This window comes from Perca fluviatilis, chromosome 19 (assembly GCF_010015445.1).
Source record: "Perca fluviatilis chromosome 19, GENO_Pfluv_1.0, whole genome shotgun sequence".
Classification (NCBI taxonomy): domain Eukaryota; kingdom Metazoa; phylum Chordata; class Actinopteri; order Perciformes; family Percidae; genus Perca; species Perca fluviatilis.
Genome location: NC_053130.1, coordinates 34,711,810 through 34,738,015, shown reverse-complemented (window position 1 = coordinate 34,738,015; position 26,206 = coordinate 34,711,810). Strand labels below are relative to the sequence as shown.

At 41.2% G+C, this 26,206-nt stretch overlaps 1 protein-coding gene across 1 annotated transcript in view; it reads left to right on the top strand.

Annotated features, from left to right (window-relative positions):
- The window catches only part of gbf1 (golgi brefeldin A resistant guanine nucleotide exchange factor 1), a 138,012-nt gene extending 118,800 nt beyond the window's left edge, over nucleotides 1–19,212 (top strand). Inside the window, exons 31-42 of the mRNA XM_039783515.1 lie at nucleotides 834–1,059; nucleotides 2,291–2,448; nucleotides 3,784–4,033; nucleotides 8,408–8,628; nucleotides 9,968–10,118; nucleotides 12,852–12,982; nucleotides 13,283–13,384; nucleotides 15,485–15,598; nucleotides 16,452–16,629; nucleotides 16,726–16,908; nucleotides 17,825–18,066; nucleotides 19,165–19,212. Of these exons, the coding sequence (XP_039639449.1) occupies nucleotides 834–1,059; nucleotides 2,291–2,448; nucleotides 3,784–4,033; nucleotides 8,408–8,628; nucleotides 9,968–10,118; nucleotides 12,852–12,982; nucleotides 13,283–13,384; nucleotides 15,485–15,598; nucleotides 16,452–16,629; nucleotides 16,726–16,908; nucleotides 17,825–18,066; nucleotides 19,165–19,212 (2,004 nt within the window). The remainder of the gene's footprint in view (nucleotides 1–833; nucleotides 1,060–2,290; nucleotides 2,449–3,783; nucleotides 4,034–8,407; nucleotides 8,629–9,967; nucleotides 10,119–12,851; nucleotides 12,983–13,282; nucleotides 13,385–15,484; nucleotides 15,599–16,451; nucleotides 16,630–16,725; nucleotides 16,909–17,824; nucleotides 18,067–19,164) is intronic.
- The last annotated feature ends 6,994 nt before the right edge of the window (nucleotides 19,213–26,206 follow it).

Below are 26,206 nucleotides of genomic sequence, written 5' to 3'. Positions count from 1 at the left end.
AATGTTTGCATTTGATATTTTTTCTGAAGTTTTGTTGGAATTATAGAATATCAGTTAAATTTAGTGTTGAGTAATTGTTTTGTTTTACCTCACCAGCTGGTTATCAACTGAGCTGATGTTGAAACCAGGTTATCCGTGCTTGTATATTAGTCATCGAAAAGAAAATCAAAGCAAACTGAAATGGTATATGCTCCTGATTATGTCATGAGACCATAACCGAAGGCTGCTCCGATATTTTTGCTTTTTCAAATTTACTTGTATTTGTTTTATAAATGCACTGAAAGGAAGGTAGAATTAAAGAATGTACAATATCCTACAAGAAGAGAAAGCTGCAAGCAGCGATAAACGGGCCCTCACACTCCCCGGCAGGGGGCGATGGATACGATGTATTGCAGCCACTTCCTGTTTTGTGGCGTAACATGTGAATTTGCCGCCTTGCCACGCCCACATCGTTGGACATAACCACAAAAGCTTTGCAATTTAGGTTTGGCAAGGTCTCTAGATTGTACTGACCAATTTTGAAGTCAATCGGGTTCAGGAGGAGTGCATTAAAGTACACCGCCTGCAAATGGTCCAAAACGTCAAAAAAATACAAAGTAAATTAAAAATGGCTGACTTCCTGTTGAATTTAGGCTATGGCTCCAATTAGCTTTTTTGTTGGACTGGTCATGATACATATGCTTACCAAATCTCATACATCGCGGTGAAACGCACTGCAGGGGCTACTTCTTTGAAATTTTGAAGGGGGTGCTATGGAGCCACTATACCACACTATAGCAAGATCACCATATTTGTATTGCAGGGCTTATCTTCTGTCTCATGTGCCCCCTCAGGTTCTCCTCTCACTGCGTCTCCTTCTGATGATGAAGCCCCCCGTCCTGGCCCGGGTCAGCAGGGAGGTGGCCTATGGCCTCCATGAGCTGCTGAAGACCAACGCAGCCAACATCCACTGTACAAACGATTGGTTCACGCTCTTCTCCCTGCTGGAGTGCATCGGAGCTGGGGTGAAACCCCCTGCCTCCTTCCAGCTCACCTCTAGCACACCGGACAGCGACACAGGTTCAATATCTCTTTCTACACTAATGAGCACATATTAAGCATTACACATGGTTTGACACATGGTTTGGGTTTAAAACCTCCACAACCAGTCTAAATTTAAAGCAAATGGTTATATGGTATGGCTTTATGTCTTAAACTCTAGAAGTGGATGATCCATAGTTTAGGTGATCTGAAAATATATTCAACGCTTCGATCGAAGGAGCCTGATTAGACTGCCAGTCTCACAGTCGATAGCCCAGTTCAGACCAAAGATTGTGGACGAGACGAGTGTAAACTAGCAGCTACTTGCAACGCATCGGTCTGCAACGTTCTGACAGCTGCCCGTTTACACCACTGTGACGAGACGGTGTATCACCTACATATCAACGACTCTGTGCACTTCTGTCCTACCTTCTGACTTTCAGGCTTTTTTTGTAGCTGGATTTATCATTTGTTGCGTCTTAATATGAATGTGGATAACGTTGGTTATAGTGAGATATTTGCTACAGCTGCATTTCTAGTGATGAAACAGCAAAAACACGTTTTATTTCTCTGATTCGCTGCTTTGTTTTAATACGCTCGCTCTCTTCAGTCACTCCAGAGGTCGCTCCACCATATACCGTGCTTGCGGGCTCTCGTTGAGACTCCGGGCCGTTTCAGACCGCTGCAATTTTTCCCTGCAACGTTCTAAAACTGTGAAGCTTTTAATAAGTCCAACCACCCCATGACGACAGATTTAAGTTTCACTTTCCATGATCCGTGACCGACGGTAATGCTAACTTTTGGGGAATTTATGAGAAATCTTCATACTCAAATAGACAATGTGTAGTAAAATAAATGGAACCTAACAGCCCAAAACCTCAACATGAAAAAAAAGTTGTTTGTCTGTAGTGTCTCCCCTTAAGTGCGTGGTCCTTCCTGTTTGTTAATGCAATGCTGTTCATATTTTACATGGTTTGACTTCTCTGTCTTTTTTCCTTTGGACTGTTTGAGTTTACATTTCAGTTCTTCTCATCCCTCAAAGCAGTTCAAAGCAAAATACTACCACATGTATGCGAAAGGATCATCATTGTAGTTTTTTAATTGAATTGTTGAATTGTGAAATTAGCAGATTGTTTTTAAGGTATTGTTGTAAAAGTTGTTTTTGAGCACAAGAAAGCTGTTTAAAAAACAGAAAGTAGTGACATTTCGTTTTGACCCAAATTGTTGTAGAGAAAAAGAGAATATATATGTGTGTGCTTTGTGTCTCCAGGAGCCCAGTCAGATAGCGAGCTGCCGTCTCCTCATCTTAGTGAAGTGAGTTCAGAGCGTGGCTACACGTCTGACTCCGGGGTCTACACCGAGCACAGCAAGACCAGGATCCCTCGCTCAGCAACAGATGTGGACGTAGCAAGCAGTGGATGGCTAGTGGTCAGCAACACACACACACTCTCTCTCTCTCACACACACACACACACACACACACACACACACACACACACACACACACAACACACTCACAGACACACACACAGACACACACACAATCACAGATGCACACTCTATCACAGACACTCATATACACACACACTATCAGAGACACACACACACACACACACACACACACACACTATCACAGACACTCTGACATACACACACACAGACACACACACACTATCACAGACACTCACACACACACATACACACTCTCTCTCACACACACACACACACTTAAAGTGATGGTTCGGAGTAATTCACCCTAGGGTCCTTTGCACCATGACCTCGAGCCAAACACCCCCCCAGAAGCTTTTTTCACCTGGGTCGAACATTGATGTTAGTGTGTAGAGTAAGCGTTTATCAGCTGAATAGTTTAGCGCAGAGGCTAATGGATCCGAGTATCTCTTTAAATGACCCCACTAATAATGCCGAAATGATACCAAAGGTCTACACTAGTATATATAGGTTTATGCTCTCATAAAACAATTTTGGAAAGTTTGTAAGTACACCAGAAGTTTATGTAAATAACACTTGCCTGCCGGCTTCTGCTCTCTGCTGTTGTTGTTGCTGCTGTAAGACGAGTGCTTAGGGACGTCTACAAATTACAACACCGAAAAGAGATGCAACAAAAATATTTTTTAATTTCACTTATTTTTTAAAGTAAGTGCTGTAGAATAACTAGTAGGAGACAAGTTATAATTGAGGTAAGTTTGGAGACATTACCTTTTCGGTGTTGTAATTTGTAGACGGCCCTAAGCACTCTTACTGCCCGGTAGTAACAGCAGCAGCAGAGAGCAGAAGCCAGCAGGCAAGTGTTCATAAACTTCTGGTGTACTTACAAACTTTCCAATCCATCGTTTTATGAGAGCATAACCTATTTGTAATAGTGTAGACGTTTGGTATCATTTCGGGCATTATTAGTGGGGTAATGTTAAGAGACACTTCGGATCCATTAGCCTCTGCGCTAAGCTATTCAGCGGCTAACGCTACTCTACGCTAACTCTCCCAATGTTAGACCCAGCTGAAAAAAGCTTCTGGGTGAGTGTTTGGCTCGAGGTCATGGTGCAAAGGACCCTAGGGTGAAATTACTCCAAACCATCACTTTAAACACACACACATACACACTCTGTATAACACCCTCAGTCACATCTTCAGATTCTCATAGAAACCAATTTGGTGCTCTAACATAAGAAATACGTGTTGTTTTTATAGTTGTTTGATGAACTTGGGATGCATATTTGTATTCATGTGATTTGTATTGTTTCCCAGGTTGGGAAAGATGACCTGGAGATGAGTAAGACCCCTCCTGTGAACTCTAAAGCTCAGTTGAATCACCCGCTGGTCAACCAGTACAGTCTGACGCTGGGCCAGGACCTGGGCCAGCACGACACCAAGTCTCTCATCAAGTGTGTGGAAACGCTGTCGTTCATCGTCCGGGATGCCGCCCACGTCACCCCGGACAACTTTGAGCTGTGTGTTCGAGCTATAAGAGTGTTTGTGGAGGCCAGCCTCAACGGAGGTGAGACATTGAATTTAAATTTCATAGGAGCTATTTAAAAGACTAGATTCACTAAGTACTTAAATTAGTAATATAGTCTTTTCCAGGCCAGACAACTATTTGAGAAAGACTGCTCTAAAAGTCAAATGTTGTTGTAGCAGCGTATAGAAACCTTTAATTCAAACTACAATTGTAATATCTACTTAACCTGTAAACTCCATGGTGACTGATTCACTCCAGAGATAAAGTTAAAAATCATACAACCTGACAGGTTTATAGTAGCAACCCTGTGCCTTCAGTCTGCAGTCCTCCCCCCTAAAAAGATTAGATTACATTGGATTTTTTTTGTCATTGCACAGAATACAGGTACTAAGACAACGAAATGCAGTTTAGCATCGAACCAGAAAAAAAGCAAAAAGCCGTGAAGTGCAGAGTAATGTAATCAATTCACACAATTAAATATAGAATAAACATAATGTGGAATAAAAGTAAGTGGTATGAATACACTACATACAGTATGATCAGTATTAACTGTATTAACCTCAGACAGTGGTATAAAGATGAATACTCTATAGGTCAGTGTATACAGTATGGGCTGTAGTATAAATGTATGTGAGAGTGTGTATGGTGCAGTTAGTAAGTGAATGTGTAGTTGGCAGTGATAAGTGAGAGGAGATGACATGAAACTTCCCAAAGATGATCAGAAATAGTTGTGTAGCCACAAGTCTGTTGACTGGGCAGTGTTCACTTCGCCTGTGAGCCAAAGTTTGAATTTGTCTATAAAGACTAAAAATGATATGAGGTTATGACATCATCAGGGTTATTTGTCAGACTTAACAAAGCTCCTCCAGAGCCACAGAACTCATAATACAACTGTTACAACAAGAAAACTTATCCTGATATAAAACTAGGTGCGTGCCCCTTTTATTAGGGGCATCAATTCATATTCAGATTGTGTTGCCTTGACATGCTTTGGACATACAATAACAATAATGACAAAACAATGCTCCCCAGCAGGATTAAAGTTCAACATTAGTTATTCGGATAAAGGAATTGTTGAGGAAGTCTATCCGAGTGTAACAACAAAATTAACTTGAACATAATGTACTTTTGATCTTGCATTTACACAAGATATGATACTTCTCCGTTACAAAGGAAACCCCCTTGGGATGAGGTACATTTCACAAAGGTTTTTCATTCTCTCTCTAATCCCTAAAAATATAGTCTTTTCCAGGCCAGACTACTGTTTGAGAAAGACTGTTCTATAAGTCAAATGTTGTTGTAGCAGCGTACAGAAACTTTTAATTCAAACTAGTTATTTAATATCTACTCAACCTGTAAACTCCATGGTGACTGATTCACTCCAGAGATAAAGTTAAAAATCATACAACCTGACAGGTTTGTAATAGCAACCCTGTGCCTTCAGTCTGCTTTGTCCCCCACCCCCCACATTCCCTCTCCTCTCTGCCCTTTAACCTTCTTGTCATCTGCCCCTAAAACCCCCTCCTCCCTTTTTTTCCATTCATCCCTCCTTGTGCTGTTTGTGATCTACAGTATGACAGGGATTAAGGTTGAGAAATGGTAGTGGTGCACTTGTGCTTTGGCATAGCTGATGACCTATTCATTTCCTCCTAATGCTTCAGGTCATCGGATACATGCTGTCAGCAGAGCTTTACACAGGCAAACAAAAGCAATGGGTTGATCAAAGCACTGGGCTGAGGCATGGCGCTAATCTGTACAAGATACTAATAGAAAGTGCAAAACCTTACTCTATTGAGCTTTTGTGGTCTGACCTGATATCTTTTTGTTAAGGATGGTTTCAAGATAAATGGAAAACTTTTTGGAAATGGCCCATAGCTCGGTGGTTGTTTGGAGCATCAGGCCATCCAGGGTGTGATCCGTTCATGACAAGCTTTTGTGGAATGATAATGGCCAAAACCACTTAACTCAGGGGCGTGGCTGATTACCAGTAAGCATGGTGTGTAGTGAACATATTTAGTTTGATGTTTGCCATTAACCATTACTGAGTCTTTTTCGGTGCTTCAGTCAGTCTAAAAGAGAAGTCTGATTTATACTTTGGCTCGCAACATTTCACAGGTTTTTGCAATGACGCTACAGCATCAGTATGATGTAGGAGGATTGTAACTCAGTGCGCGCTGTGCTTTCAGTTCAACACGGTCAGCTAGGAAGAGTGGCCGAGCAGGCTCGCCTCTACAAACATCTGTATGATTATTTATGTACAGAACACAGAGGGCTAGATTTATCAAGCCGTTTGCGCCTGTTTCCAGGCGCTAATTAGTCGCAAAGACGGACGTAACCGATGCGGGCTATTTACAAACAGGGCGCACTTGGGTAAAATCGCAGATTGTCTGCCACATGAGCGAGAAGAGACAAGTTGCGCTTTCAATATGCGTTCGTGGGAGGGTCATGGGGAAAGTGGGAGTTCCACCCAAAAAGGTGGGAGGATAAGCGCAAAGTGCACCTAATTATATATCCCGTGGTATTTACAAAGACTGTCAGTAAGAGCGCGCCTCTATTCTGCGGGGGAAATTCTCCGCCTCTTTAAAGCAGGTCTAAACCAGCCGCAATCGAGTTTCCTCGTAGACCTTTATGCCGCTGGTGAAATGGCAACAGTAATTTGACGAAGACATAGGCGAGGCTGAAAATATTTTTAACACAAGAATCACACTTTGTCAGTGAACACATCATTTAGCGTTACAGATCAAGCAGCCATGCAATATTAGAGTTACTGGAAGAAATCAAAGATGAAATTGAATCTCCCACTCAGCGTTCACATCCCATTCCAGCAGCTGTTAAACTCCTCGCTACATTACAAATATTGGCATCAGGATCATTTCAAACAGTCATAGCATCAGCAGTGGGAATATCGCAGTCTGCACTCAGCCATATCATAGCACAAGTACCGCTTTGCTACAGCGCAATTTACGTATAGTGGGCGGAGAAAGACGCTGATTGCCTGATGGGTGTCAGTGTTGATAAATACTACGCAAAATGTGGAAGCATAGCGTGCGCTATTACCGAACTCGCATAAACAGACGCAGCGCAAACTGCGCTAGTGTTAGTAAATTAGGCCGAGAGTCAGACAGCCTTAAATATGTGGTCAGAGAGAGACCCAACACTGGGAGAAGAAGCAGCATTCAGAAAGAGTGTTCTTACAGTGTTAGAGGCAGACAGTCATTTTGATTTGGAGATAAACGACAGTGATGTTAATGGTTAGAGTAGATAAATGTAATGTTTTGCGGTACGTCAGTATTTATCATGAATGTCTTTACTACTGTTGCCAGGCAGCCTGCTTTCCTTTACTTCCGCTCTCTTCTTCTTCTCTACTACTTCTTGCTTATTCACAGATTATTTCTTAGTACGCCTCCTATTTCGGAGAATACTGCAACGAACAATGCAGCGAGCATAAACGTCCCTGCGTGTTGGTAGCGTGCGTGCCCTCTACGGTGGCCCGCGCCTGGTGGGGCGCGAGTACAGCCAAAGCTTAACTTCACTCTTCTGGTCTTTATATTATGGGAGCTGCCCGGAACAAACCACAATCTGGACTTCAGAGGTGTGCATTTTCAGAATTCTCCAAACAGTTATGGGATACCAAATACATGCTGCTTTTCTTATTTTTCCCTCAAATTACACCCATTCACACCAAAACCATGGACAACAGGACATTGATTCCCAGGTGAACAAACATCTGTCTCCTCCTTCACTGCTATTCAACAAGTCCTCCAAACTAACTACAACATTGTTTATCATTGTCTCCCATGATTGTTACAAAAATGATGTCGCCCACTCCAGTGCCAAAGTCACATGCTTTGTTGACTCAACCACCTCGGCCGCCTCCTCAAGAGATTTGTTAACAACCTTCTCTCAGTACTTTCCCCTTTGCTTCTGACCGAGAACTGTCATAATTCACACCGTTTAGGATGGTGCTTGTCATTTAGATGTACCATACACAAGTTATTTTAGGCATTTGAAAAAACAAGTGCTGTTTTTCTCTGGTGAGTTTAGTAGCCTACTATTAACATGAACTATCAAACGGCACCATGAAAGCTCCATGAACTCCAGAACTGAAAAAGAGAAACACAAGACTAAAAGACGACTGATTGTACTGTCAAATCAACAGACCTCAACTCAGTCAACACATCTTTGGGAACATGAACATCAAAAGAGACACTGTGATGTACTTTTGGAGCGCTAGAAAAAATGTAAATGTAAATTCTCAAATTGTGTCTGATCTTGAACGTACCATAGTTCTAGCGCTCAATGCACATTCATGGGTCAGTCTTAACCCCTCAAGTGGACAATGAAAAACCTCTACCTCTAGTTTGAGATCCTAAGTAAGATACTTTTCCCTTCTTTAATAATTTGCTTCTTCAGGTTACCGCAACCACGATAAGAAGAAGAGCCACAAGTATGACTCCTCCAAGTCCCGGATGAGAAAGAAGGCCGGGGGAAGGGACAAGGAGGGGGGAGGTGGCCAGAGGCGAGGTGGCAGCCGGGCGGCCAGCCAGCGTCCGTCACGTTCCCACAGCGATGAGGAGGAGGACGAGGGTGTCCCGGCCAGCTACCACACGGTGTCATTACAGGTTAGTCAGGATGTAAGTACAACAGCACTCTCGGCCATTCTAGCTTCTGTTGATTTGAGCGCAGCAAGTCACACACCCCCTCTAGCTGTCTTTTCAGTGGCTGGGTAAACAGTGCTTTAGGACAAGGGGATTGTGGGAAACCATGGCTTTGGCTCCCACATGGATATTGAGAGCAGGTGTAGCTTTACATTCTGACCAAAATGAAAATGTTGCATAGTGAATCTTTCCCCACAGCAGTCATGTGGAAACAAAGACAGCGTTGTCAGGGGCGGTCAGATTGCTTGGCCCACAGAAGTGCAGCTTGCAGCGTTTTTGAGAACTGCTCATTCGATCAACTTCGACACAGCACTCCCTTCGGTCCTCAGCAATACACCTTCTAAGTGTGAAGTTGATTGGATGAACATTTCTTGAGATTTGCAAAGGACAGTCGTACATGCATACATACAGAGATAGACAGAGCTACCTAGCTTATTAGTTAGTCAGATTTGGATACAATTCAAAATAGAGGGAAATCAATCTAGATGCAAATAGGTGTGGCTTACATGGATAGATACGTCAGGACCCACAGAATCCAGGAAAACAAGTTTGTTCCTGAGACTTAAGGTTCGTAAGTTACAGGCCAAAACGAACAGTTCATTGTCATAGCACCACCATCTGGCTAAATTGATCCAAATTTAACACTGCCCGCCCGATGAACGGTTCTCGAGATATTCAAATTATATTCAAGACACACACGCAAACACACACACACACACACACACACACACACATAGATTCCTCTCTTTATAGTTATAGATTAGTTATAAGTGTATTTTTATTCTGTGTCTGCTATTATCCAGAGTTTCCAACTGCTTAAAAAAATAATAATCTTAAATTATTAGTGACTCACCTTAAGGGCTGCATATTAATGAGCCTCAGTCTTTAATAGAAATTGTAATGACAGTAAAGAGTGATCTGGAATTCTGCATCTTTTTATAATATTTCCATATAGTTTGCAAACTTCATTGATTGAGAGCTAATACCTTAAAGAAGTCAAAAGTTACAGCTCCATCATTTAATGTCTATAATCTACAGCATAATGCCTGTTACCTGATTGGATCTAATATGACTTCAGTAATTGTCTCCATCTTGACCCAGTATTCACTTAGCTTCACTTGACTGTGCCATCCTCCCACGCTTGGCATTTAGATTTCTACTCTAGATAGTAAAGTGTGTGTGTGTGTGTGTGTGTGTGTGTGTGTGTGTGTGTGTGTGTGTGTGTGTGTGTGTGTGTGTGTGTGTGTGTGTGTGTGTGTGTGTGTGTGTGTGTGTGTGTGTGTGTGTGTGTGTGTGTGTGTGTGTGTGTGTCCAGCTGTTAGACCTGATGCACACTCTGCACACGCGGGCTGCTAGCATCTACAGCTCCTGGGCAGAGGAGCAGCGCCACCGGGAGGCTGCAGGGAGGAAGATTGAGGCCGACTCCCAGACTCTGTGGACCAGCTGCTGGTGCCCACTGCTGCAAGGTAGGTCCAGATATCACAATATAGACCAGCTCAGGCAGCCCACTACAAAGGTTCTTGTAAATAGTACCTTAATGAAGCTTTTAACCTTTGTGTTGTCTTCCCAACATCTATGAACTTGTTGTCCTCCCCGGTCAAAATTGAAAATCAACACTTTTTTGTTTTAGACGTTTTTTGTCGTTTTTTTCCAATGCTTTTGACGCTTTTTAAAAACGTTTTTGTCAAAACACTAACACCAACTTGTTACCATGAGTTTTACGCCTTTTCTTGGAATGTATGGTCAACAAACCTCATTTATATGAAATTATACCTAATTTCTGAGTAAAAAAAAATGCGGAACTGATTTACTTTGACTAGTAATAGTTAATAGTTAAGATCAGAGGTCGAGTGGATAATCACAGACTGGTATATGTCAAAGTTTAGTCAGGATATTGTTTTGAAACCATTAAAAACATTTTGAAATGAAAGATATTTAGTCATTTAAAAATAAACTTGTTCTCTCGCGTTGTCAAGCTACGTAGTTTGTCTTTTAAAACGGTTTCTGCTTTATGATGACTCATGCACAAGAGCTTATGGAGACACATTTCACTGGAATTGCACCTCATACGATTTCATTTGACAAAATTAATTGATTGATGATTAATTGATAGTTTCTTACATACATTAACATTTCTTTGGCATTTCTCAACTTCAATGTGTTGTTACTTAGAAGCTCTATACCAGACTTTATATATCATTATTTATTTATAATTGGCATTTATGAAGCCTAGGGGGATCATCATGTTGATGATACATTAAAATGTTAATGTACTTGATGTTGCCAGTAACACCCCCATGTGTCCATGTGCTAATAAAATATGCTTGGAGCTTGAATATCCATGTCTCTGATAAGATAATAAAGATGTTATTGTCCCGAAGGAACTGTATCGGCTGTTTAGTCAATTCAACACAATGTACAGTACTGTGTAAAAGTCTTAGGCAGGTGTGAAAAAATGCTGTAAACTAAGAATGCTTTCAAAAATATAAATAATGATTGTTTATTTTTATCAATTTACAAAATGCAAAGTGAGCGAACAAAATAAAAATCTAAATCACATCAATATTTGGTTTTACTACCCTTTGCCTTCAAACCAGCATCAATTCTTAGAGGTACTTGCAAAAAGTCAGGGATTTTGTAGGATTGTAGTCAGGTGTACGATCAACCAGTTATAGTATATAGGTAGTTATACTGCATCAGCAAGGTCTCTCCCAGACAAATATTTCAAAGCAGACTGGTGTTTCAAGATGTGCTGTTCAAGCTCTTTTGAAAAAGCACAAAGAAATGGGCGATGTTGAGGATCGTAGACGCAGTGGTCAGCCAAGGAAACTCAGTGCAGCAGATGAAAAACACATCAAGCTCATTTCCCTTCGAAATCAAAAGATGTCCAGCAGTGCCATCAGCTCAGAACTGGCAGAAACCCCCATCTACTGTCTGGAGAAGTCTGGCCAGAATTGGTCTTCATGGAAGAGTTGCAGCCAAAAAGCCATACCTCCGACATGGAAACAAGGCCAAGCGACTCAACTATACACAAAAACATAGGAACTGGGGAGTAGAAAAATGACAGCAGGTGATCTGGACTGATGAGTCAAAATTTGGCTGTAGCAGAAGGCAGGTTGTTGGCCGATTGGCTGGAGAGCGGTACAATAATGAGTGTCTGCAGCTAGCAGTGAAGCATGGTGGAGGTTCCTTGCAAGTTTGGGGCTGCATTTCTACAAATGGAGTTGGAGATTTGGTCAGGATTAATGGGGTCCTCGATGCTGAGAAATCCAGGCAGATACTTATCCATCATGCAATACCATCAGGGAGGCGTATGATTGGCCCCAAATTTATTCTGCAGCAGGACAACGACCCCAAACATCCAGCCAAGGTCATTAAGAACTATCTTCAGTGTAAAGAAAAACAAAAAGTCCTGAAAGTGATGGCATGGCCCCCACAGAGCCCTGATCTCAGCATCATCCTGTCTGTCTGGGATTACATGAAGAGACAGAAGGATCTGAGGAAGGCTATATCCACGGAAGATCTGTGGTTAGTTCTCCAAGATGTTTGGAACAACCTACCAGCCCAGTTCCTTCAAAAACTGTGTGCAACTGTACCTAGAAGAATTGAAGGCAAAGGGGGGTAACACCAAATATTGATTTGATTTAGATTTCTCTTCTGTTCATTCACTGCATTTTGTTAATTGATGAAAATAAACTATTAACACTTCCATTTTTGAAAGCATTCTTAGTTTACAGCATTTTTTCATACCTGCCTAAAACTTTTGCACAGTACTGTACATTCATACATACAATACATGGACATACTCATGTTGCATGCATTAATTGCCAATAGCCAACAAAATTGCAGACTGCCCATTGTACAACACATAGTAGTCGTCATAATAGTGTACATAATATGTGCTGTAAGAGTAAGCAGCCTCATCAACATAATAGTCATGATAAAAAGCAAAAATGTAACTGTGTGTGTGTTCAAGATAAAAAACAGCATTGTCAGGGCTTGCCATTCAGGGCTTTGATGGACAGGGGGACAAAGAAGTTCTCAAAGTGGTTTTGAGGAGACCGAGAGAGATTGATAAAAGGTGTAGAATAACATGCTTATTTGGCAGGTTTTTGAGTTCATCCGGGTTGAATAAACAGGCTGTAGGTCAGTTTGAACTTCACTACGGCTCATGTGTGTTATATGGTTGCCCACCCCAGGCATTGCGTGGCTGTGCTGTGATGCCAGGCGACAGGTTCGTATGCAGGCCCTCACCTACCTCCAGAGGGCGCTGCTGGTCCATGATCTGCAGACACTCGATGCAACTGAGTGGGAGTCCTGCTTCAATAAGGTAAGAAAGAAGCTACATGTCTGCACGGACTTTCAAATCCTCTTATCTGATTATTATATTATACAGAGCTGACGTTGGATATTATAAACAAACTCATTTAATCTTCTGTAGTCCCTTTCTTTACACTGTTCATTTGCACTTCCTGATTTTGTGTGTGTGTGTGTGTGTGTGTGTGTGTGTGTGTGTGTGTGTGTGTGTGTGTGTGTGTGTGTGTGTGTGTGTGTGTGTGTGTGTGTGTGTGTGTGTGTGTGTGTGTGTGTGTGTGTGTGTGTGTGTGTGTGTGTGTGTGTGCGCGCGCAGGTGCTTTTCCCCCTGCTGACTAAGCTGCTTGACAACATCAGCCCAGCAGATGTGGGCGGTATGGAGGAGACCAGGATGAGAGCCTGCACACTCCTCTCAAAGGTTTAAAGCAACACACACTGCAGCACACCCTAACAACAAGCAGCTCATGCTTTCACATGAGCAGATGATTTGGATGTCTGTCACTAGCCATGTTTCCATCCACACATTTTTATGCAAATGAAGTAATATTGAATGAAAAAGGCCTCATGGAAACAGTAAAATTCGGTTGAATATCAATTATTTTCTCTTAATCGATAAACGGCTTATGTGATAAACGCTGATGGAAACGTTATTTGTCGAATAAATAATGAATTGCGATTATGTTTAAGATCATTTTATGGTTGCAACCAGCCATACAACGAAGAGGTTTTAGATCATTTCCGCCATGTATTCTGCTTTCTTTGTAGACATGGCGGGTGTCAACAAAGACAGATATAAGTGGACCAAAGAGGAGATGAGACTTTTTAAAATTAATTTACGAGCGAAATATAACGGCTATTTTACATAGCAAAAATCTAAAATAACAACAAAACAAAACTCTGCATCAAGGGCCTTTCAGACTGTAAGCCACAGCAGCACTGCTGCACTCTAAATCGAATGAACATTTACAATAGGCAGTTTGGCCAATAGCTTTTAACAATAATAGAAATAATATTATTATGAATATGAATTATATACAGTATAATATAACTAATAGTATACCAAGACATTCTTAAAGTCTGTCCTTGTAGTGCAATATGCCTCATTGAAACCTTATATCTTAGCAATAAAGGTGGAAAACCAAACTTTATGGTAGCCAATTGGAACAATGACCAAAACGTTAACCCTGGACCCCACAAAGGGTCCTTTGCTTTGCTGTGTTGTGTGATGTTGGGTATGTAGCTATTGAACACCCAGCAAGACTAGGTGTAAACCTAGTACATGTATTCTACAGGGATAGTAAGCGGTGGTGTCTAAATGCTGTTCATACAGCTCCCCTTCTGTACGATTGTTTCAGCCTCTTGTCCATTTTTTCCGCGAGCAAATCAAGAAAACACACTTATAATCTGTTATCAATGATATACTGTAGAAGACATTTTTTAAATGACGTGAATGATCTGATTCTGATTAATGATCTGCTATATGAAATGCCAACCATTTTCATTTTCCATGGAGTTTCAATTCCCCTGATTTTTACATGAAGAAACATCAAGCCGGCTTTATTAGTGGTAGTGTTTTTACCACACCTGCTGTCATAAAGCTCTTCTCTTTACGGTGCTGTATTACCCACTGTACATTACTGAGTAAGCGTTCAGGGGAGGTCATGTAGTCGTGATGAATGTTTTGCTCAGACAGAAAAATCATTCATTTACAATAAGAGAATAAGTTCCAGATGCATCGTTGCATTTCAAGTGTTGCATACGGTAAGTCAGCCTACTCTGGATGTCTGTGAGATCAACAGGTATCACTGTCACTGGCCACTGTACACGAGCCAAAGCATTAAGAGATTGTTGTAGCAACCAACATAATAATAACTTAGATTAATATAGCGCATTTCATGAGCTTCCAAGGACGGTTTACACAGGTACAGGGGGACAAAAAGAAAATAGGCCGACACAATCACGGACTAAACCGCGCGCTAAATGGAAGGGGGGCGTAATTTCATGTAGGGTACTGACTACAACCACATCGCACATTGTAAAGTTATTTTACAATACCTGAGGGCCAATTCAGTGTCAGTTTGGAATCATTTACAATCTTTCTCTTTTAGTTGTTCTATGTTTAAATTCCTTCTTTCCTGTGATGGTCAGGATCAGCCATAACTACAGCAGATAACTTCTCAAATAACATTAAAAAACAATTCGGCCTGTAGAAAGAAATCTCCTGCTACCTTTTACCTGGCTGGATACTCACTAACACAGGCTTTTCTGGTGTTACACCAAAATGTGTGACTATAGCGCGGTCTACCTGTCATAAATCATTTTGTGAAAATCGGACAGGGCAAAGGCATTAATAAAAACTATATAAAACTAGCGTTCTTTTCACTGTTAGTCTTGTTTGCTGTTACAGGTCATTTATGATCACCAGATGAAAAATGAAACAGTTTAATGAACATGTAAAAGCTCCTCATAGTTGCTGGCAGCAGCTGTGGCTGATGTGTGATTGTTTCCACTGGTCCAGGTTTTCCTGCAGCACCTCTCTCCTCTGCTGTCCCTGCCAACCTTTGCTGCCCTTTGGCTCACCATTCTGGATTTCATGGACAAGTACATGCACGCAGGATCCAGTGACTTACTGGTGAGGATAGGGCTTATTCTAACATGCAGTGTTGGGATGGGATTACAGCTAACCCATATATTAGACATGTATTAGATAACTATCTCATTACCTAACACATTACAATATTGCACTATTATGCTACTTGCACACTGGTTACTTCATTCACTCATTTAATATTACACATATTTTATTGTGTTATATATACTATGTATGTTGGCTGTACATTTTATTCTACACTTGTATATACATGTACATTCTTTTCATTCTTCAAAGTATTGTTTTTCAGTAGGTGTTATTTGGATCTTTTGTTATCTTATTTTATGTCCGTAACTTGCTGCTGTAACACGGTAATTTCCCAGTTTGGGATTAATAAAGTCTATCTATATCTCTCTATCTATCTTTCTATCTATCTATCTATCAATGCAAAAATGTTGAGGGGTGTGCCAAAGTTGAGGATGTATAGAGTGTGCAGAGGACAGGTGTATAGTCCAGGATGTAGGATAGATTCAGGTATGGTGGAAAGATGTGGAAAGTATATATAAATATTGCAGCAGCAGTTCATCGGAATACTTCCATGTTCCAATGTTTTCTCTTTTGTGGGCTGTTGACGTTAAACTCTTGGTATCAGCCTTACAAACTCATCATTAACTCATGATATAGTCCGTCATCAGTCTAGATACCTTCTTCTCTAACTTCTGTGTGTTCATTCACACTGAAATTGTTGAAGTAGAGAGAAACACCTTTAAAACAATCCAGTAGCTGAAAGGGTTTTGACAGCCTGTGAATTGTTAATATATATCATTATATTATAATTACATATACTGGTTATATACATAAATACTGTATATATTACCTGCATTTGTTTGTGTAGTTGGAGGCAATCCCTGAGTCTCTGAAGAACATGCTGCTGGTGATGGACACAGCAGGGATCTTCCACAGCGCTGACTCCAGGACAGGATACTCGGACCTGTGGGAAATCACCTGGGAGCGAATCGTCTGCTTCCTGCCTCACCTGAGGGAGGAGCTCTTCAAACAGACTGTGATAGCAGGTACTCAGCCGGGAGCTTTCAGCTGTCACACCTCGGTCAACGCTTTGATGTAATGCCTCGATGCTGATGTTTCTCCTGAATCACCTTCGCTTTTAGATCCAGTACCCAGTCCTGCAGCAGAACCCGTGCAGCCGCCACCCTCAGCAGGCCAGCCTTCATCCCCTCAGGTGTCTCCACCACCTGTCCAGCCGCCCTCCCCAGTCCCAGCCCCCCCGGCAGAGACACAGACCCCCAGCAGGCCAGCATCCCCCCAGGAGCCCCAACCAGCCAGTGCCAACGGTAACACTGCAGGTTTGCTGCTACACACCCAGAGAAATGTTAATTACAGTTGGCTTCAGGGCTAATTCATCATCTAACAAAGGAACAAACCAAAATACATTTACTACACCAAACTCCCTAAACTAAAGAAAAACAGGAGAAAACATGGTTTAACAAAAATGGTGATTCACCCTACTGCCTTGTGCTATTTATATCATGTTTGTTAGCAGTAAAGTTAACAGCAGAGCTAAGTTAACAGCCAAAAGTGGTGACACACCAACTCGACCACCCAAAGACTACAGCCAACGGCCACCTAGCATGTACGTTCTGCGCCTGCGTGAGAGGAAATAACTCCAAACCAGCAAGCTGCGGTGATCTGTATCTGTCATTTCAAAAGGGAAACCAGATATATGAAGCGTTGCTATGATACATGCAGAGATGAATCTGTAAACCAGTGGAGAGGTTCAAAGTGAGTTTAAATGGGTGGATGAAGAAGTCAATGCTATTTCATTTTCCTACGTCCATGCATTTCTTTTTTTATCCTGTGGTGTTGTAGTTCTTTCTCTTGCTAGTCCAAATATAATTTCGCTGTAGTACGACTACAAATGAGACCAACGTACAACTTATTTCGCAGCTGATCAGCTTTCGTGTTATTGGCGCGAGTCTCTTTTTAGATTGTACCGCAGACATAAAACTGATTTTATTCTTCAGCTATGGGGAGTGCAAGTTTAGAGATACTTGGCTTGAAAAAACAGAATTTAGGGCTCAGTTGATGTTGTGATAAAGGTCTTAAATGTCATTCATAATGGTCTTAAAAAGGTCTGAATAAGTCTGTGATTTGACTTGGTGAACCCTGCAGAAACTCTGATCATAGCGTTAATCACAGTGAGTGGTATAGAATACCTGACTGGATTAAAACCTCTTCTCTGTCTTGTAGGATCAGACCACTCGTCTCCAGTCCCCCTCTCCATCCCCCCCCTGCCCGTGCCGCTAACGACGTCCCCCGCCCAGGCTCCCTCCCCCCTCATCCTGCAGCCCTTGGCCTCCCCCCTGCAGGTGGGGGTCCCGCCCATGTCCCTGCCGATCATCCTGAACCCCGCCCTGATCGAGGCCACGTCCCCGGTGCCGCTACTGCCCAGTCCCAGACCTCAGAACGCTACGAACCCTGCTAAGATCAGAGTAAGGGAACTGGGCGCCCCCCATCCTTCAGACCACCGTAACAACTGGATCCAACAGACTTCTACTACAACTCCAACAGCGCATCACCAGGTTTTTAAATGATGTCACATTGTATGTAGAAGAAGACAAAATAGATGGGACACCATAATTATACAACAGTAACACATCAACATCGGACCTTGTGTGAAAAAAACAATTGCTGGTGCACATTGCATTCTTTGTGCCATTTTTGTGTTTGGTATATTCTTCTTCCTGTGGATGGATGACTAAATGGGGACAATAGGACATCATGTCCAGATTGTTGGGAACAGAAAATGCAGGATGAAAGTCATAAAAGGACAAATCTGATTTATTCTTTTAATATTTAAGCCCTTGTTGTAATTGACATTTTTAGCGTAACCCACTCAAACTGTAGATTTCAACAAGGGCTGGATCTGCCAGAGGAGGCAGGGAGAAAGGGGGGAGAGCTGATGTTGTACTACACATGGTGAGCTTTTATTGGCTGATCCCAGAATTTTTAAATTCAATACATTATGTGTTTTAGACCAATACATTAAAATACAAATTCTGATTCCGTATTTCCCCACCACAGTTTTATTCCTGGGAGTGTTAGGCAGGCGCTAATTGTCTTAAAATCCTGTGTGTGTGTGTGTGTGTGTGTGTGTGTGTGTGTTCATGGTGATGAAGGCAGAGTCAGTGTGTTTTTAATAGTTTTGGCCAACAATGGATCTCTGTGGCACAAAGGAAGAAGATATACCACCAGTTTTGGGTAACATGGTCTTCAGTGACTTCAGCATTTCTGTTTTGGCTAACCCCCCTCCCCCCTCCCCTCCCCTCCCCTCCATAGATTTGAACTTGATACGACCAGGCTGACCTCATGGCTTTGCTCACACACCTGTGCTTTATGCTAATCTAGAGATGATTTACAGTAAAGATCCACACAAGAAAGTTATTTCTTTTCAATTCTGCATGAGCTCTTTGCCCCGCACAACAACAACAACAAGCTTTGATTTGGGGCGCCTTATGAATTCCTCTCCCTCTGAATCCAGGGGCACCGTGTGCACATGAAGCCTTCTGAGATGACATTCCAACATGTAGATACCGGAGTGTGCAGTGAGCTCGGCCCACTGTACGGAGGACAGTTAGAGATCCAAATAGTGACTTTTATGGTTTATGATAAGTCTAACGAATCAGAGTTGAGTATTGATGTCATGTTATCATGTTTGTGTAGCTTGCTGCAACAGTCCACACATGATTAATCCCCAGGGCCGGAGCAGCTGGCTAACTCCTCATATCACACGCACATCTAAATGAGATCATTACTGAATACCTACCGCTGAATTTATAGCATTGGAATACTTTGAAAAACATCCATCTGTTTTTTTTCTGCAGGTTATTTCAAGTTGTATAATAAAAATAAAACCGATTTCAATTCAATAACTTTATTCATCCCCAGTGGAGCCATTAGGAAGCATCCATAGCAGAGCAGCCCAGAGGGCTACATCTCGGTTTCAGATTGACGATTGGTGCGTTTGGCGTGTAGTTCAGTGCGCTCTGTGCTGGCCTGGACCCTGTCAGTGCATCTCGCTCCACTTCCTGTTTGTCTGTGGCGTTAATGCGAAACAGACCACAGGACTGTGTGATCGTAAATCGTGATTTTTAATTTGAATTCAAAACGTATACTCTTCAGTCCATCTGCTGAGATCTGTGTTGTATGTAATATCATTTGGTAACCGTGGTAACATATATGTGCACCAGCATGTGGGATTTTCCCGTATTCATGATGAAGTGAAAATAAGTTAAAGCAGATGTTTGAGCAGTTATTTAAAAACTAAAACGACTGAAACGTAGTGAGCACACAGTAACTCTCCCGTTGGCATCTGCTCGTCACTGCTTCGGACTCGTGACATCCATCAGGATTCCGATTTATTTTGACCTGACTTGATCGGTTACATCAGATCATTTGACTAACTACATTTTAACAACATGAATAGAACACATAAAACCTACAATCTAATTTCTGATGTGGCACCACAGCCGTCATGGAGCTTGTCAGCCTATTGGTGTGCATGATGTATATGTATGGGTGTGGCTTCCATTTATGATCTACTTAACAGAGTGGGATTTAGACCACATACATTTAGATCAATAGTTTTCAAAGTACAGTATTGTTGTGCTATAAATTGTGCGGTATTAAACGTTTCTACAGTATGTATTCAGTTGCGGTTACATTTCACAATGAGGGGTTGAGCTGCTCCGGTTTGCTTCCATAGAACGCGTTGAGGTTCTTGCATGCTGATTGTGCCTTGTGTACAACGACATGGACCCTGACAAACTGATGGAGACTAATTCACCATGTTAATGCCAAATATGTGACGTGGACAGCTTGACATCCACTCAGTGTGGCCCTGGGATTCTCTCAGTGATGTTAAATGTTATTTATTGAGTTGGGAAAGAAGAGATGAACTTTTCCATTGCAGTACAGTTGGCAGTCAGGTAACGCTACAGCCTTATAGAGCCACCAACATGAGACATTTTGTAAGCTGTGTTAATTTGTTGTAGGGGACTCTTATCAGCAGCTGAGTCTTGCTTGAAAAGGAAATTACATGAATGTGTATATATAAATAAAAGGTAATGTACTTTTTACTATGTAATAAATATAATGTAAAGAAAGTGCTCATTCTGGTGTTGGTGTTGTTTTTTACACTGTGAAATACAGACCGTATTCAGATCTTATCTTACCACAAGGAGTCCTCCCAAATGACAAGAAGAGTTCCAGAAAGAGTTTGATCGTAAAAGCTTTCTGAGAGCAACTTTAACTGAGGAACTGAGTTTAGATCAAGAAGATCGTAAGGTACATCACACTTCCCTTAAATTGCCTCCTCGACTCCTCCACTTGGCTCCCTTCCTCGCGTCTTAGTCCGTCCCACCGAGGAGGCTTGGGAGAGACGCAGAGAGGAAATCATGGGAGGAGAGAGGCAACGAGGAAATGTGTTTTAGAGGGATGAGACCTCCTTTCCTGTGAAGCGTCGGCCCTGGCATTTTTGGCCCAGGCGGCCCACACCCACCGTGATTGGTCAGACACATTCCCTGCAGACAGTCCTCTTAAAATATGCGTGCATTCTATGATATGAGTTGCCTAGTGTTCTGCGTTCATGTGATAGTTTTGGATCCTTCAAGAGGGGTCTCAAGACTTATCTGTTGATCTTACATTTAAATAATTAATTCTTAGAGTTATGATTTGTATATTTATGGTATTTGTTCATTTTTTATTATTGATATTTGATATTGTATTGCCATTATTATTATTACATTCTGCTTAATATTGGCTTAGCAACTTTTAAAAACTGTTTACTGTTTTTAACTATTGTAAGATAAATTTTTTCATTCATTAATTTTTGACCCTTAGGACACAAGTGTCTGCTAAATACAATAACCATAACCCTTCCCAAAAGCTACAATAAAGCTGAGAATATTATATGCCTTGGAGAAGAGCACCAATACAAGAGAAGCAGTGTACTTACTCACTTGATTGATGACCTGGAGGCCATAGAGTACACAATGTCCATACTCAAGTGCATGTAATTGCAAAAGACAAAGAGTTTAAAGTATAATTTCAAATTAATAACATTTAAGTCAGTGTAGTCAGTTAAAATGTTGCCTTGGCCCACACCAATGAACAAGAAAGATTTACTCTAACAAGGTAACCTTTAAAAGAGTGAGAAACAGACAAATGTCAGCTAAGTTAAGGTATAATTAATTTAGCTTAAATGTCTGGGCAACGTAGAGAGACGGTGGTAGTATAGGATCAGGAATGAGTTACAGTCAACAGTCCCGTGAAACAAGGACAGAAGAGGCTCGCTAAACTCTACAATAGTTAAAATGGTACTGGCATCCCACAAAGCACCTTTGGCTTTGCAATGATACTGAATAACATTAGCTAATTAACCCTCATGCCCTCTTCGGTCATTTTTGTACATTTTTCTCAAGTTTTTTTTTTCATTTCGTGATCATTTTTGCTGTGTTACTTCTTATGGCATGAAATTTTGTAGGAATCCTTCTTTTCAGTCAAATTTTTTAAATCCAGTGTTTTTTACTCTTACATGTCTTTTATACTTAAATGATTCATTTTGTACCCTCTGGACACCTTCGAGGCAAAAATGTCCATGCACACAAAAACTGTTATTAAATCATCATATATCAATATTTTTTTCTGCTTTTTTTTCATGAATCACTTAAACAACTTCTTCCCTAATCAAAACCACCAAACATTCAATCATTTTCAGGATTTTAACCCTTTAAATGCCAGTTTATGTATTTGAAGTATGTCATTTTTTATAAATAAAAACACAAAAAATTATTTTTTTCCCATATAATGAATAATATGTAGATGGGGCTTTGGTGGTGATTAGAGGCTTGGATATGTCAAAGATAAGCAACAAAACTGATTTGATTGCATTAGTATTTTTTATGTAATTCCAGATACTCCCTCTGGACACCTTCGAGGCAAAAATGGCCCCATTGACTTCCATTATAACCACATGTTTTGATCTCACTGCCTTTACAGTATAAAACCATGCATTCTGTAATGTCAGCATTTCATTTGGAAGAAAACTAGTCATATTTGACATTTTTACAGTATTTCACCAGATTCAACCATTTTGCCCTTGTAGGCCGATGCATGAAATTATAGTTATATTATGGAGCTGTGTGTGTGTGTGTGTGTGTGTGTGTGTGTGTGTGTGTGTTGTGTGTGTGTGTGTGGCGTCGCGTGTGTGTGTGTATGTGTGTGTGTGTGTATATGTGTGTGTGTATGTGTGTGTGTGTGTGTGTGTGTATATATGTATATTTGTGTGTGTCTGTGGGGGGGGGGTGTGTGTGTGTGTGTGTGTGTGTGTGTGTGCATGCATGTATGTATGCATGTCTGTGTGTGAGAGAGAGTTTGTGTAAATCTGTAAACAAACAATGATTTTTAGTGGTGAAAAACGCACCTTACTTTAGCCAGTTATATTATGGAGGTGTGTGTGTGTTTTTTTTGTGTGTGTGTGTGTGTGTGTGTGTGTGTGTGTGTGTGTGTGTGTGTGTGTGTGTGTGCATGCATGCGTGTCTGTGTGTGAGAGAGAGTTTGTGTAAATCTGGGTGAAAAAAGGGCTTCTTTTGAAGGATGCATTTCATGTGTCTTTGAAGACGTGCTTGAATAAAAACATTGTCTCCTGCATTTGTTGTAAACAAAAACAACTATAGTTGTGTGTGTGTGCACCTGGCGCGCAGAAGGAGACAGACCTGGAGCAAAGAGAAGGAGCCTTTATCTTCCAGCCAACTGCAGGACTCATCTGAAGGTGACACAAGTTTCTGGAGTCTGACAAAATGGTCACTGGTGTCCTCCAACTCTGTGAGTGCCTCTAACCTTCCTCTGAAAGTGGAGAGGGCACTGAAGATCCTGTCCATCCTAACATTGAATGGACAGTGAAGAATTGGCAAGTCTGGTCTCCATCTAATACTGAGCGGGCCCTCGCAACATTCAAGCACCGACCGGCATGATGTCAGAGCCCACGAGATATGCCATATCAAAAACTATGATGTGGCATCCTCTTTCCACCTTTTCTTCACTCCTGACTTGATCCAGCTGATTCAGGAAATGACAAACCTACACGGGAGGTGTTCAATCTCAGGATGGAGTGATGTGGATGCTCAAGAGATTTGAACATAAAGTGATCATTGCTTGCTTACAGGTTTACGCAAACTCTCACACACACCCACACACACACACACACACACACACACACACACACACACACACACACACACACACACACACACACACATACATACACACACAGCTCCATAATATAACTATAATTTCATGCATCGGCCTACAAGGGCAAAATGGTTGAATCTGGTGAAATACTGTAAAAATGTCAAATATGACTAGTTTTCTTCCAAATGAAATGCTGACATTACAGAATGCATGGTTTTATACTGTAAAGGCAGAGATCAAAACATGTGGTTATAATGGAAGTCAATGGGGCCATTTTTGCCTCGAAGGTGTCCAGAGGGAGTATCTGGAACTACATAAAAAATACTAATGCAATCAAATCAGTTTTGTTGCTTATCTTTGACATATCCAAGCCTCTAATCCCCACCAAAGCCCCATTCCCCTATGATTTATTTTATGGAAAATAATTAATGTTTTGTTGAGTTTTTCATAAATAATTGTTACTTCAAAGATTTAAAACTGGCATTTAAAGGGTTAAAATCCAGAAAATTATTAAATTTTTGGTAGTTTTGAGCAATTTACAAGTTGTTTAAGTGATTTATGAAAAAAAAGCAGAAAAAAATATTGATATATGATGATTTAATATCAGTTTTTTGGACATGTACATTTTTGCCTCGAAGGTGTCCAAAGGGAGTATCTGGAACTATGTAAAAAATACTAATGCAATCAAATTAATTTTGTTGCTTATCTTTGACATATCCAAGCCTCTAATCCCCACCAAAGCCCCATCTACATATTATTCATTATATGGAAAAAAAATAATTTTTTGTGTTTTTTGTAATAAAAAATGAAATACTTCAAATACATAAACTGGCATTTAAAGGGTTAAAATCCTGAAAATGATTGAATGTTTGGTAGTTTTGATTAGGTTAGAAGTTGTTTAAGTGATTTATGAAAAAAAAGCTGAAAAAAATATTGATATATGATGATTTAATAACAGTTTTTGTGTGCGTGGACATTTTTGCCTCGAAGGTGTCGAGAGTAAGTTTTTTTAAGGAGGGCATGAGGGTTAAGCAATTAAAGGAACACTGATGATTGTATCAACACAACAGGCCAACCGCTAGCGTTTTCAATGTAAGCTTTTAAGCAGTTAGGTTTGTTAGGTTTAGTTAGTTAGGTAGGTAGGCTTGTTGTCATTATGACGTCAGGTGCATATAGCGCGTGCGCTCCCATGGCCCTGTCATGGTCACTCTCCTCCTTGGCTTCTTCTCATTGACATATATAAAATGGACCAACAGAGCCCGTTGCTCTGGATGGAGACCAGTGAAGGCTATTAGAAGCACTTTTCCGGTGATCTCTTGCTTTAATGCGCAGCCTCCAACTGAGAGAGACAACGTAGATGTGACGTGAGCAACCTGTCTGAAAGTGTGAAGTCTTCTGGTAGCTGTGCCAAGAGAAATCTCAATCATTCCCAATCTTACAGAGACGGAGAGTGTAGGTATATGTAAGGAGATAACATAGGCACAGGCTAATTACTGATCACTAACATGCTAGTTAACATTAGTAATTAAACCTAAACAGCTAATGTAAGTCCAAACTGCCTGCAAGCTTCTCCTGTACTAGCAGTCGTAATTCCTCTACTGTGTGACAGTAAGTCCGGTGGTTATAACAGAATCGTTAGCCTATTGTTATATAAAGTCGTCTGCTACGGAGCCATAACGTGAGGTACAAGGTAATGCAGCCTTTTATACGTTGTCGTGTTTCTTTACAACTAAACAATGGACAAATAGAGTCTTTAAACGCTTCAGATGTAAAGTTATTCGCAGTCAAGTGACGTAAAAAAAAAATGGCGGTCAGTGGAATGCTAACAGGAGGTGATACCTTTGTAGCAACAAAATGGCGCCATCGGAGGTTCGAGTTCTGAAGTGAAGCTCACCCCCTTGCTTCTTCTCTCCTCCTTCCTCTACTTGAGGTAATGCTGATGTTGAAGCAGCTTCTACAGCCCCAAACATGTCCGAAATGTTGGCACATTTTGAGGAATCCGCCTGTAGATTCTTAATCTTTTTCTCCTGTAATTTCTCTGCACCTCCCTTGCACTTTAGTGGTCGTTTGTCCATTTTAACGTGGATGCTAAACTTCCAGCATAACTATTTTACAGCTCGTGTCTCAGGCCCGGCGGCGATATTACGAATCCCACTATGGCCACGCCAAGACCCGCCCTTCAAAAGCATTTATTGGCCAGGCGTCCATGCTTACACAAGGTAACGTAACCCTTCCTGGATTTGATTGGGTCAGGCCAGTACCAATAAAGAAAATTAACCAATGGGCCGCTGTCAGTTCTTTATGAAAAAAAGGCCTATAAATGATATCGGCGATTCGGCCCAAAAGTGCGTCGACCCACCGGGAAAATGCCCGGTATGCCAG